The sequence below is a fragment of the Ascaphus truei genome, chromosome 2 (assembly GCF_040206685.1).
Source record: "Ascaphus truei isolate aAscTru1 chromosome 2, aAscTru1.hap1, whole genome shotgun sequence".
Lineage (NCBI taxonomy): Eukaryota > Metazoa > Chordata > Amphibia > Anura > Ascaphidae > Ascaphus > Ascaphus truei.
Window position 1 is genome coordinate 20369784 of NC_134484.1, and position 14344 is coordinate 20384127.

Sequence of the window (14344 nt, forward strand, 5' to 3'; positions counted from 1 at the left end):
TGTGCGTGGCCTGCACCTGGGACCAGACCAGGCCCTCATCTCAGAGACATCTAAAGGTGGGATGTTCCGGCTGGAGGCCACCCCATGGGTTGGCGGATTTTCGGTGGAACAGACTGACCGTTTACTTAGCCTTACTCAGCGACCCCCGGGGCTGGAGCTCCGGGCAGGTATTTTCCACAAGTGCACCAACACATCGTGGGGCAGCGCTGTCCCACACTTGGAGGCGGGATAGGCCTTTGTGGCCTGGAAACTGGTGCGCCTGCACCCAAGTACTGTGGGAATACACCACGGGTCGGTAACAGCAATGCTGTATATGTATATTGTGTGTGTTCATGGTTATTGTTTAGTACCTTCCAGTAAATACTGTTACCCATACTTTGTGTGTGTATTACTGAGCATATTGTCTTGGGAGGGGCTATCTTTCTGTGTGAGGAGCCTTCCCAAGTGGAGGCGCAGTTAGTAGATAGTGATATACACAGCCCAGGCTCCCTGTGGCGGAGGATCAGGCCTCCTGTTTGCCGCGCAGGTATTAGCAGCACACGTAGTCGCCCTGACGCAGGGGAAAGGGGGCTACAACAGTGCATAGTGATACTTCACATGGGTGCATTAACAACTAGGATACATATGCTAGTCTTTTCATATTGACAGGCCATTATAACATAAAATCCTACCATTATAGCAGGTGTTTATGATACAGTTTGCTGCTGGTTTACCAACCACATTCGGCGTTGTTTAGGAGCACTTATTTTATACTTGTTACTATTAAAAATATTTTGAGAACCATATTCCGTTTCCACTTAGGGAGCCCGAGTGCCGTTTAGTCTGGGACCTCTTTTCTTGGTTTGGATCTGTATTCTAATTGCCCCAGCAGTGCACCCCTCCATCTATATTCTGCACCAGTACACAAGCTGAGCGAGGGTCTCCCCATCCCCAGTATCTGTATATATGCATGCAGCGCCATTAATGTACAAAGCGCTTCACAGCAGTAATACATCTCACAATTAAAATAACAAATAATATAAATAACACATAAAAAGGGAGAAGTGCTTCAGACATAAAAGTAACATTTAGGAAAAGGAGTCCCTGCTCCGAAGAGCTTACAATCTAATTGGTAGGGAGAACGTACAGAGACAGTAGGAGGGTGTTCTGGTAAGTGCGTCTGGAGGGGGCCTTTATGTATCATGTGCATAGTATTAGCCACGGTGCTACTCATATGCTTCTTTAAGAAAGTGTGACTTAAGGTGGGTCTTAAAGGTGGATAGAGAGGGTGCTAGTCTGATATTGAGGGGAAGGGCATTCCAGAGGTGTGGGGCAGTCAGTGAGAAAGGTTTATGGCGGGAGAGGACTTTAGATACAAAAGGGGTAGAGAGAAGACATCCTTGATGAACGCAAGAGTCGGGATGGTGCATAGCGAGAAATTAGGGCTGAGAAGTAAGGAGGAGCAGAAGAGTGTCAAGCTTTAAAAGTGAGGAGTATTGAGTGTGTGATACGGGATTTGATAGGAAGCCAGGAGAGAGATAGAGAGATACATATACACACACACACACACACAGATGTACTGTAGCTAGCTTCATGGATCCCTCTGGTGGGATACTGTATCTTTTAATACGCCATCACTGGCATTGAATCCTGTGCAAATGATGGTGTTCGGAGTTGTAATGGGAGATGCAGAGTTATTACTAGGAACAATGAGGCTGGCTACATATGTAACTTATCAGTGTAATTGGATTCCTTAGAAAGAATCAACCCCCTTAGCCGTCAGAATGGCCTCTCGGACAGTGAAAGGCTTCAAACAAAACACAAAGTTTTTTTTTTACCTAACCCAGGTAGGAGTGAAACATTGGTTCTTAAGAATCAGATAGAAGAGAAACTTTAATTATTTTTCTGATGTAACACTGCAGTGTATGCGGTGCTATACATGGCATTTTGCATGCCCTGCCTGGGAAGCTTAACTCATCTTAGTGCCTGAGGCACAGGGGAATAAAGAGGGTTACTTCCTTAACTAGGAGCCCACACTGCATGTGATCTCCGTTTCTGTCAGGGGCAGTGAATCAAATTCAAAAGTAAAACAAAGATGTGTCCCAGTTTGCTCCCCATACACTAACGTATTAACCAACATGCACCAGTTTGCCCCTCATAAGAATTGAAGAGGCACGCTCTGTGCTGCCAAATTTAACATGGCCCTCCCCCAGGGCAGGTTCATTGACCGGAGATAACTGGGAAGTAGTTCGTCCGCTTAGCCTGCCTGTGACTATCAACAGGGCTGCCTTAGCAAAGTAAGTGGGAGACCTGGGATGCAACCATTAGACCAGTTTCCTCCACTCACAAAACACATTTAAACTACACCAAACGCTTCCACATTACATTTATGGGGGGATACTGCAACGCGCCGTTGACCCCTCAAGAATTTTCATGCACCAACAGAACAGAGAGAAGTGATATGGTCACTGTATACCAGATACAAAAGTTTGCTCCTACATTACAACAAAAAGTATATTGCATCCAATAGCACAGACTGCACCTCAAATCTCAGGCACACTTGTATTGTATGTCTTTATTTATATAGCACCATAAATGTACATAGCGCTTCACAGTAGTAATACATATCATATAAACAACAAATAATATAAATAACAGGTCATGGGAATAAGTGCTTCAGACATAAAAGTAACATTACGGAGGAGTCCCTGCTCCGAGGAGCTTACAGTCTAATTGGTAGGTAGGGAGAACGTATAGAGACAGCAGGAGGGAATTCTAGTAAGTGCGTTTGCAGGGGGCCAAGCTTTATGTATCATGTGTCCAGGATTATCCAGTGCTATTCATATGCTTTTTTAAGCAATTGTGTCTTAAGGTGTGTCTAAAAGGTGGATAGAGAGGGTGCTAGTAGGGTATTGAGGGGAAGGGCATTCCAGAGGTGCGGGGCAGTCAGTGAAAAAGGTTTAAGGTGGGAAAGAGCTTCCCTATTTACTCATTTTTGGCCATTGCTCAACTGGCCCATCTGGCAAGGAAGAGGTTAATCTCAGCAGACTCCCAAAATGCCAAATTGGGAACTTCCTCATTGTATACTGTGAGTAATTCCTTCAGAGGGACGAGGGCCATCCACTCGCAACGAAACGCTGCAAACACATCGGCCTATGTTAGAACCAGACCAGACATGGTCCCCATGACACCCACTGCTGGCAGAGCCGTAACAAGCACAACTCATTGGGGAACGAAGCCGGCAACGTTCTCGTACCTGGAAGCCTGCGGTACCATGGTGTCTGCAGACAGACCAAGTTATATGCACTTGTCAATTGAAGAAAATCTCAGTCTCCATTTTGTTTGCTCAACAGCCTTCACTATTTCCATAAATCCAACTAAATACATTGAGGACGTTAATACCTTAGCAATAATAATAACTTTATTTCATATAGGGCTTTGCTCAATGGGACGCAGAGCCCTTCACAATTACAGGATAGTGCGTGGTACACCGCACATAGGATTGTTACAGACAGTCCCTGCCCAGATGAGTTTATAATCTATGTTTTTGGCGCCTGAGGCACACAGTGAATAAGTGACTTGCCAGCCGAGGTCACAAGGAGCGGATACCAGGATATGGTCACAATGAGCCGATACCAGGATATGAACCAGGCGCCCCTGCTTCACACTCGGGTGTCATTGTTTACAGAGTCAGTGTCTTTACTCACGAGCCGCTCCTTCAGCCCTTCAATGGCCGGTGATAATGTACGAGACTGTCTGTGATTCAGGAGCCCGTGAGGAATTCTGCAAATCATTCCACCTCCTATATCCTCATTCTGCACATTCTAAAGCCTAGTGACTAAATCACGTGGGTCACAAGTCTTTTATGCAAGCACTGATCACATGAGAAAGGAGGAGGACTGGTAAAAGATTCCCCACATGTCCCAGTACAGCAGCTTCTTACAAGCCCCTTTGTCAAGGAACATATCCGTTTCCATGACACTTCCTGGCAGTGAAAGAGTAAATAATCACCTGGGAGGATAACAATACTTTGTTCCTCGCTATATTAATATAGGGATTCTTGTTTATAGCATTTCTTTTTTTGGTTTTGCAGTGTTTTATTCTGCGACACTATTACAGCGCGCCTATATCGTGCCACTATTACAGCAGGCCTATACCACATCGCGCCTATATCGCATCACTATTACAGCACGTCTATACTGATCCCCTGTGCATCCATACTGACTATTAACACTGGATCAACGTGGCTAATGGAGTGCGCTTTTGAATAGCAGCCTATATATCCCAACAGGATTTCATTTACTACATACTATACTGCACTGCACATAAGCGCACCTCCAGGGTGTCTCTGACAGTATACCATTGTGTGTGCTACGGACCCTCTTATGGTCACCTGCACTGATATGACAACAATATCCGTGTGGGTACACGATGTTCTGATGATTACACCAGCGTATGGCTTTAAAGTTATTACACCCCTATCACACAAGCACATATACCTACTCCCTGTGCATCCACGCTAATAATAATACTGGTTCAACGTGGATAGAGGAATACGTCTGATTAACAAATAGTCTATGCACCCTACTTGGATTTACTTACCTTATTCCTACTGTGTGATATGCATGTGCACATGAACAGGGCGTCTTTTACAGCATGTAGGTGTGTTTTGCTACCATATTCCAGTGCCTTAATCAGTATGAGCCACCACATGAGATATTTTGCAGGCTGAACAGACCGCGATATTGGTCTCGTTTAGCAGCCAATCATAAGGTGTGCGTGTGTACTCGTCCCTTCTGAACCCCATATCAGGGAGGGTCTATATTCATAGCACCATATTGATGGCTTGTCCTAGACATCAATTCTATACATTTGTATGATCATCAGAGCTTTTATAGCACTGAAAACACGATCACAGTCACTGAAAGTGTTGTTCCATTTTAAAACCCATTATTTTATATTCATTTGATGACATTAAAAGATTAACTAATTCATAAATCATTTAGTGATTGAGTGCTTTGAAACTAGGTTTCCTGTTCTCGTGTATATGTCTCGTTGTACCTAGTGAGCACCTCACTTTCATTATTGAAGCTGTTGCTGGGTTTTTGTTCGTGTTGCTACATCCAATATGAAAAATTATTTTGTTCAATCATATATACTTTTCAATGTTCTCTGATTTCTATATAAAAACATTGAAAAAAAACATATAGTAATGAACGAAATAATTTGCCATATTGGGTGCATTGGGACTTTGTCTATTATTGTATATTAGTTCCCGTTCCCAGCAGCACTCCAACTGACACAAATAAATATATACAATTTTGTGTGTCTGTGGTTTAAGGTGTATACATACGGAATGTTAGTGTGTGACACAGTGTGAAGAAACTGCACTTTAGTGATAAGTTGCACCTATCTTTCTGCACATTCATAGCACAAATCTTACAATCTCACAAACAGGGTAAAAATGTCACATAGGGCAAAAAAAAAAGCAGCTTCTTAAAGCTTCAGTTCAGTCTTTTTTTTTTAATTTATTTTTTTACTTCAATAGTTTCATGTGGGCAATCTCTAATTACCTAAAGAACTGCATAGCAGCCGGTCAATGCGTTCTCAGTCTATTGATCGGCAAAGTTTGGCGACATCTTTAAAATGTAAATCGTTGCTATAGGAACAAGCGTGCTTGTTAAAATAGAATACAAGAAAATTGGTCTTTCAAAGTTGTTTTTTTTTTTTTTTTTAACAGAAAATGCTAAAAGTATTTTTTCTTACTACAGAACTGATTCATTAAAAAAAAACACACATGCAGGATATTGCCTGAACTGCAGTTTTAAGAGCACAAACTAAATCTGGCACACAATGTTGGCAAGTAGGGTTGGAGACCGCTGCTCTATAAAAAGGTGCAAGCTCAGGTAGCTAATTAGCTTTCTTAGACAAATGTAAACATACTAAAAGTAATTATTTGGTTGCTTTAATTTAGTTGGAAATGCAAAACAAATTGCAATTCTTAGGGCCTCTGAACCGAGGAGTGTTCGTCAATCACATATTTTCTTTAACCCTATCCTTCCCTGTCCTTATTAGAGAGACAATAAAGATAAGAGGGAGAAGGGGGCGGTAGGGGGGTCTGTGCAAACTCTTGTTCAACACACAGTGACATCAGACAAAAGAGAGCAGCCAGAGGTAATCAAACCCCTTCCAATAGGGGACTTCTAGGTGTCAGTTTAATCAAAGAGGCACCAATCACCCAAATATAACCGCTTTCACATGTCACTGACCCCAGTACACTTGGATCCTATGAAGCATTGCCCATTTTAAAACTGTAGTCCTTTCAAGCATCAAAAAAAAATGTAGATCAGCTGCCTCATACTCCAAAGCACAAATGATATATTTGATGCTCTTATCCCAGTTTTGGATTAAATTCCCCTGTAATATATATGTCTTATTTATTGTCAGGTCAGGGCAACAACAATCCACTTGTCTGGGTAACACTAGGCATGCGACAGGACTGTCAGATCAGCAAAGTGTGGAAAACAAGAGAACAATTCCTGCGCTCCTACCAAATTGGGCTACTATATACTGTGACATGTTCACATTTAGAACCCAAGTCTATGTGACAAAGGAGTCATGTGGTTGCATCTTTTCATCAAAATAAGATTCAAGCCTGCCAATCACGTCAAGGTAGACTCTGTTTAGCAGGTACCTACTACACGGAATATATGTAATGTCTTATTGTCCTATGGACTAAACTTTGTGAAATATGTGAAAAGGCCCTGAAGGGGTTAAATAAATGAAGCATACACTTTTGTGATTTAGTGCAAATTAAAGCTGGCCAAAGATCAGAAGAGTGTCTCAAGGACATTTAGGATCCAAGAAAGTGTGTTTTGACGCATTCCTCCGTTTGTCGAATTGGGACAAAAGGTAAGAACCCCTTTCTTACACCTGCTGCAGGTTGTTTTAGAAACCGTCAGGTTTCCGCCACCCAGAACTTGGCAGATTGTGGGACGCAGAGTGAAGGGAAGAAACGTGACGTAGAGATGCAGAACGTGGGGCGTGTCATTATAATGTGCAACGAACGCCTCCTCATAGACAAGTAATCCAGTTACACAGCTCTGGAGAAGTCACACACAGCGTAAAGCAATACAGATGCACCGACGTTTCAGTCACCTAGGTCAGGGGGTGGGCAACTCCAGTCCACAAGGGCCACTAGCAGGTCAGGTCTTCAGGATATCCCCGCTTCAGCACAGGTGGCGCCATCAGTGGCTCAGTCTTTTACAGTGGTCAGTGTTTGACTGAGCCACTTGTGCTGTAGCAGGAATATCCTGAAAACCTGACCTGTTGGTGGCCCTTGAGGACTGGAGTTGCGCACCCTTGACCTAAGGGATCTTCATCAGTGTCCCTTAGGAGGGGACAACATTTTTAACATTTAATTTTTAAAGTCGAGACTCAAATACACCATCTTTTCCCGTCATTAACACCCGATACATAAAGCTTGGCCCCCTTCAGACGCACTTACCAGAACACCCTCCTAACATCTCTGTACGTTCTTCCTACCTACCAATTAGATTGTAAGCTCTTTGGAACAGGGACTCCTTTTCCTAAATGTTACTTCTATGCATGAAGCACTTCTCCCCTTTGTGTTAATTATATTAATTGTTATCTATATGATTGTCACGTGTATTACTGCTGTGAAGCGCTACGTACATCAATGGCACTATATAAATACAAAACCCCAGTGTGTGTGTGTGTGTGTGTGTGTGTGTGTGTGTGTGTGTGTGTGTGTGTGTGTGTGTGTGTGTGTGTGATTGTGTGTGTGATTGTGTGTGTGTGTAATTTATTTAAAAAAAAAAAAAACATTGGTAAAAATAAAATATTTAACATTGTGCAGACACACAAGCATGTGTGTGTATATATACACACACATATATATATACATATACATATATATATATATATATATATATACATATATATATATATACACATATACATATACATATATATACACACATATACATATATATACACATATACATTTCAGCGCCGGTGGTGGCGCGAAATCATTCTATTCCCCGTCTTCCCCGCTGCGGCCGCATGCATGCTCACTGCTGTGCGCGTGCGGCTCTTGTATAGAAGGGCTGAATAACCTCAGCCAATTATAAGTGCTGCGCGTGCGCACGGCCACTATATAATAGCCCTAACTCCTCCTTTTGAGATGCAAGCTGATGCCCTTGGGGCAAAACCCTTCATACCCCGATTGAAGGAGCGGGCTCAGTGTGTAAAGACACTGACTGTAAACAATGACACAGAGTTTGAATCAGGGGAACCTGGTTACAATCCCATTGTCAGCTTGTGTAAGTCACTATCTCCCTGTGCCTCAGGCACCAAAGTCATAGGTGGTAAACTCTTCCAGGCAGTGACTGTCTGTAACATTCCTGTGTGCTGCGTACCGCGCACTATACCGCAATTGTGAAGCGTTGAGTCCCGTTGGGAGAAAAGCGCCACATGAAATAAAGTTATTATACATTGGCATATACAGGTGGGAGATGCACAGCAAATCTTTCGAGTCTACACCCCAAATCTCATCATTGGCTGTATAATCAGGTCCCCATTACAACAAAACCCCAACTTGCGCTTTTAGAAGAGGCTCTACCACTTGTTACTTCGCAGAGGACAATAGGTCAGTTACTGCTGTGTTAACACATTAGTGAGCACATTACCTTGTCTATCTCTCTGATCTTGTCTCCAGGGGCTCCCACCAGTACGCAGATCTCCAGTAACCCAGAGGGAAGCTCGGTGTCCTCCATCCCAAGGAGAGGGGGCTGAAAGAGGGAGAGGGGGCTGAAAGAGGGAGAGGGGGCTGAAAGAGGGAGAGGGGGCTGAAAGAGGGAGAGGGGGCTGAAAGAGGGAGAGGGGGCTGAAAGAGGGAGAGGGGGCTGAAAGAGGGAGAGGGGGCTGAAAGAGGGAGAGGGGGCTGAACAAGGGGGGGGGGGGGAGACACCACAATCTGAGCCACTGAGGGGACAGGGAGAAGACAGGAGTGGGGAGGGAAAGAGAAGAGGGTGGCTTAGACAGATGGAGAGAGAGCAGATGGGGCAGGTGAGTGGAGGAGAGAAGGAGCAGGTAGGTGGAAGAGAGAGAAGGAGCAGGTAGGTGGAGGAGAGAGAAGGAGCAGGTAGGTGGAGGAGAGAGAAGGAGCAGGTAGGTGGAGGAGAGAGAAGGAGCAGGTAGGTGGAGGAGAGAGAAGGAGCAGGTAGGTGGAGGAGAGAGAAGGAGCAGGTAGGTGGAGGAGAGAGAAGGAGCAGGTAGGTGGAGGAGAGAGAAGGAGCAGGTAGGTGGAGGAGTGAGCAGGTAGGTGGAGGGAGGGAGCGGGTAGAGGGGGCAGGTGGGGGGGTAGGTAAGTACCGGGGTAGGTAGGGGGGGTAGGTAGAGGGGGACAAGGGAGCGGGTAGATGGGGGGGTAGGTAGAGGAGGGGGGTAGGTAGAGGAGGGGGGTAGGTAGAGGAGGGGACAGGAGAGACCCTGCGGGGAACCTTCTATAGCAGCGGGAGGTGACGTCACACAGTAACCGGTGCGCGGGGCCTCCCAGCGCTTAGTTACCGGCCACGAGTCTCTGAACTCTTCAGCCGCACAGAACCGGCACGCGCGGCAGCTCCAAGCGGCTGACACCTGAGGGGCGTGGCCACAGACCTAGCTCCGCCCACAGCCCGTGTGTTTGCTTGTTCAGTGGGCGCGGCCCGTACGGTGACTCCGCCTACAAAAGTTCCCATCTGCGGAGAAGGCGTGGTCAAACGGAAGATCACTTGCTCGGGGAGAGGCCACGCCCACTCGCTGAGGATGAGCGCGTGATCTCGCTGCGTAGCTCCCTTCCCGCAGGATGTGGAGGCGGGGCTTCCGTTTAGCCACTCCCATTGCCAACACGTATTAGCACAGGGGCCTTTGTCATGCTCCGCCCACAGAGCCCGTCACCTCGCCTGGCCCTCTGCTTAAACTGCAGTCCCTTTGCAATCACTCCCAATGCAACTCAGCAAGTTACATATACAAACAAATTGTGGGTTATTTGTTTTATAATTGTTTTTAAGAAACTGCAGAAAGATTTGCAAGAGGAAAAATAATTATTAAATCACTATAGGCCGCAGTGGTGCGCAAGCTTTTCAGTCTGCGCCCCCCCGCCTGCTCTCCCCTGCCCGCGCCCCCCCCCGCCTGCTCTCCCCTGCCCGCGCCCCCCTCCCCCCACCTTACCTGGTGTCCAGCGTCTTCTGAAATCAAGAAGTCGTGTTGCCATGTCATGTGACGCTGCGGGTAATTTGTCGCTGTGTTACCATGGCGATGCGTGTCGCTTTGTTACCATGGCGATGCGTGTCGCTTTGTTACCATGGCGATGCGTCGCTGGAAGCCGGCCGGACCCAGGTAAAGGAAGTTAGGCCGGGGCCATAGAGCCTTGATCAGGGCGGAGGCGTGCTGACGCTGAGGCTCGCCTGCTGAAGTCTGCGTGACGTTGACGCTGCTTCAGGCTGATTGGATGTTTTCAAAATTCCAAAGCCTCAGCACGCCTGCGGACGCTCGCGTGAGCCCCCTCTCAAGGCATCCTCATTGAGGATGCAGGGGCTCAGCGCGGAGTGTCCTTCTATGGACTCGGCCTTAGAGAGGCCTCGCGCTCGCTCCGCAGCATTTCATTTTAAATGGCTTGGGGAAGAGTGTGGTGCCTCTGTGACTGCCGCACCCCGCACCCCAGTTTGCGGCCCCCTGCTGTAGTGGATGTGATTTTCCTGGTTCATTTTCATGGTGGAAGATGAAGCATGGCCTGAAGAGAGGGAGAAGCAGGTGTAGTTTTGTAGGGAGAAAAAAAAGAAACTAAACGGAGAAAGTAAATTACATTAAAACTACAATAAATAATGCAGCTTTTAGTAAAGAGGGGTAGACAAAGCATTATTTTAGTCTCAGTGTTTGTATTGTCTACATGGATATTTTTCTTGATGATTATTAAAAGAAAAGGTTCCAATAATGTTCCCGTGACAAAAATAGTCCTCAGCAGAAAATTATATATACAGCTGAACCCCGTTATAACGTGGTGCTTGGAGTCCACATAATGCGACCGCGTTATAACGGGGATCGTGGGAAAAAATGGCCGCCTTGATCAGGGGATCCACGTCCGCCGAAGGGGGAGAGCTCGGATAACTCTCCCAGCTGTCTCAGACCCGGCGATACCTGCAAGGTGCTGGGGGTCTGACACCACAGGGGGTGGGGGGGCTTTTTAGGTCATGTGTATAATGATTTTTTATATACGTGTGTTTTTAATTTTACTATAGATTGTGAATAACGCATAGCTGATAGATCATTAGTAACAACCTGTGATGCTCAGATGTTTCTATCTTAATCAGCCAATGGCGGTATTTGTGTGTGTATTTATAGTATGCCCACATTGTATTTTTCATTGCCCCTTATGAAGTTCCCACGGTAGGAACGAAATGCGTAGGGTTAAACGTATTGTGCAGTTGCTTGTCTCTATACTTATTTTCCAGTTGCAATCCAGGGGGAGCATAAAAGGAAAATAAAACAAAAAAACAATCTAAGTGCAGACAGCCCAGGATAGAACCGGGGAGCAGTCTTTCCCCAGTCCGTTTCCCCTCCTCCCCCAATGGTATGTCCACAGATTCCAGACTAGGCGGGGAACCCGGGGACCGTGTGATTGGGGCAGGGGTTTTAGCTAGGGCGTGGGGTTGGGCGTAGGGGCAAGCGATTGGACCCCACGGGGTTAGGACCCGTTCCCGACTGTCCGTAGACTGGTCCAATGAGGATAGCTAACCCTCCTCAGTCCTTGGATCATCCATCCAGCTCCCAGGCCTTTGAGGTGATCGGGGACCTTCCCCCGATCGCCGAAGCGTTGCTGCGTCCTCTCCGGTGGTTCCGCCGTCGCCACCGGAAGTGATGTCCTCCCCGGAACCGGAAACGCCGCCATCTTGGGTTGGACCCCCATGCGGGATCTCTTCTTCGATGACGACATCCGGAAGCTCCTCCGTCGTCCGTACCGGAAGTGATGCCGTCTCCGCACGTGCGTCTTGGGCCTGGCATGGCCTCTCTACTCCCTACACCGTCTGCCGGGGCAAGGTAAGTGAAGGGACTTCTCTTACCCATCCGCAGGGGTGCAGGCGTCTCTCGCCCGTCGCCGCCATATTCTGGGGCGGAGGGACTCCGTCTCTCGGCTCGCCGATCTGCGGGGGACGTCCTGTCTTTCTGACAGCTGCTCACGCCACGGGGTGTCGTCCTCCCCGGTTCTATCCTGGGCCTCGATGTCACCTCCGCTAGCTCACGGAGATCCTCGTCCGAGTATTCTCCCTTCTCGGTGCGGTCAGGAGGTGACCCGACTGTCTCGGTTGCGGCTGACCCAGCCGACTTGACCGGCTCCAGTCCCCTTTCTCCGGGACTCGCACGCCCTATCCACAGTGCGCCAGGGGACTCGGCGGCTCGCCTAGCCAGGTCCCCCGGGGGGTCAGCCGATTGGATGGGTATAAATGTTGGCATTGGCCATAGGTATAATGTCCCGCATTGTGGGCAACGTGCCGCCGAGTTGACAGTGCCTCCGGGCAGCCCGCATTGAAGGCAGAGCCCGACCACCGTCTCGGTGTTGGCCACCCTTACAAATATAGCTGTATAAGACATGCAGATGAGCATACAGCTATATTTGCATATTTGCTTTCCTGTGGAGGGTTTTTGTCACTTTTTTTACTCACCATAACTTAACTCAGTATTATGGTTTGGCCTATCCCATAAGCCTCTCTTGCATTCCCAGTAAAATCAACCCCACACTGATGAGACCCATCAAGGTCGAAACAGCTGTCTGTGGGTGGTTTTCTGGGTATGCACCTTAACCCTGGCTGTGCTCAAAGCTGTGACCATGCAGCAAGCTTAAGCCTATAGGGAACAATGTTAAAAATGGTTATTGAGGCAAAAAGTGACACTGTGCTCATTTGCATGTCATTTCCCAGAATCCCTTGCTGCAGTGGAAGTGCTGTATGCTGGGTTATAATGGGGAAAGGCGGGGTTGCAGACCTGCCTAAGACATGCAGATGAGCATACAGCTATATTTGCTTTCCTGTGGAGGGTTTTTGTCACTTTTTTTACTCACCATAACTTAACTCATATATATATATATATATATATATATATATATATATATATATATATATATGTATATAAAAATTCATTCTGGTGCTTTTCAACCTGCTGAGACAAAACCCACCATGATAGGCCCAATATCACAGAGACAAATTGCGAAAAGCAGGAAATCACACCGATCATTTGCAGAAAATGCAGAATGTTTAATACGCGGCAAGATCTGAGAGTTCCAGGTCAAAACAAAAAACAAAGTCAGTGCTGGGCTTGCTCTCGCAGGGTTTAACCCCACCATTCGAGTTCCCCACCCCTTCCCCCAGTTTGCCGCAGAAATCTTAAACCCTCGTGGAGAGGGGGAGAAGAGCTGACCAACCTCTGGAGGGTGACAGATAACAAAGTCTTTTCTGCTGCTGAAAAGATTTTATTGCAATGTTATCACGATAGCGTAAGGCAGGCCTGCACAACTCGTAAAGCGAGAAGGGCCGAACTGCTCCAAGGAAAAAAAAATTGGGCCGCACGGGTAAAATCATCATCATCATCATCATCTCTCCTCCAGCACCTCTCATCATCATCATCATCATCATCCTCATATATCTCCTCCAGCACCCCTCATCATCTTCATATCTCCCCCAGAACCCCTCACTATCAACCTTTGCGATACTCCCCATCTATCTCTCATACCCCCATCTCCCCCTCACCCACACACAATACTCCCTCTCCACATCAAACACACAATACCCCCCTGCACACCACACACATCCCACCCCCCTGCACCTCACACCACTCTCCCCCCCTGCACCTCACACCACTCTCCCCCCCCTGCACCTCACACCACTCTCCCCCCCCTGCACCTCACACCACTCTCCCCCCCCCTGCACCTCACACCACTCTCCCCCCCTGCACCTCACACCACTCTCCCCCCCTGCACCTCACACCACTCTCCCCCCCTGCACCTCACACCACTCTCCCCCCCCTGCACCTCACACCACTCTCCCCCCCTGCACCTCACACCACTCCCCCCCTTCCTGCACCTCACACCACTCTCCCCCCTGCACCTCACACCACTCCCCCCCCTGCACCTCACACCACTCCCCCCCCCCTGCACCTCACATCACCCCTCCTGCACATCACATCCCCTGCACCTCACCCCCTGAACCTCCAATCACCCCCTGCACCTCCAATCACCCCCTGCACCTCCAATCACCCCCCTGCACCTCCAATCACCCCCCTGCACCTCCAATCACCCCCCTGCACCTCCAAT

The 14344-nt window shown here is 47.5% G+C and overlaps 1 protein-coding gene across 4 annotated transcripts in view; it reads right to left on the minus strand.

The window, feature by feature from the left end:
* The window catches only part of DENND3 (DENN domain containing 3), an 80224-nt gene extending 70538 nt beyond the window's left edge, over positions 1–9686 (minus strand). For 2 of the 4 annotated variants that reach the window (XR_012791399.1, XM_075581646.1), the window contains exons 1-2: positions 9504–9660; positions 8691–8792 (exon numbers count right to left, since the gene is read on the minus strand). Coding sequence is in view for 3 of the 4 variants with exons in the window: in XM_075581646.1 (XP_075437761.1) it covers positions 8691–8777 (87 nt within the window). In the remaining variant the exon portion in view is untranslated. Of the gene's footprint in view, positions 1–3686; positions 3810–8690; positions 8793–9503 lie in introns of those variants that run through there. The other 2 variants (XM_075581647.1, XM_075581648.1) reach the window with 2 other exon arrangements.
* Positions 9687–14344: the final 4658 nt, after the last annotated feature.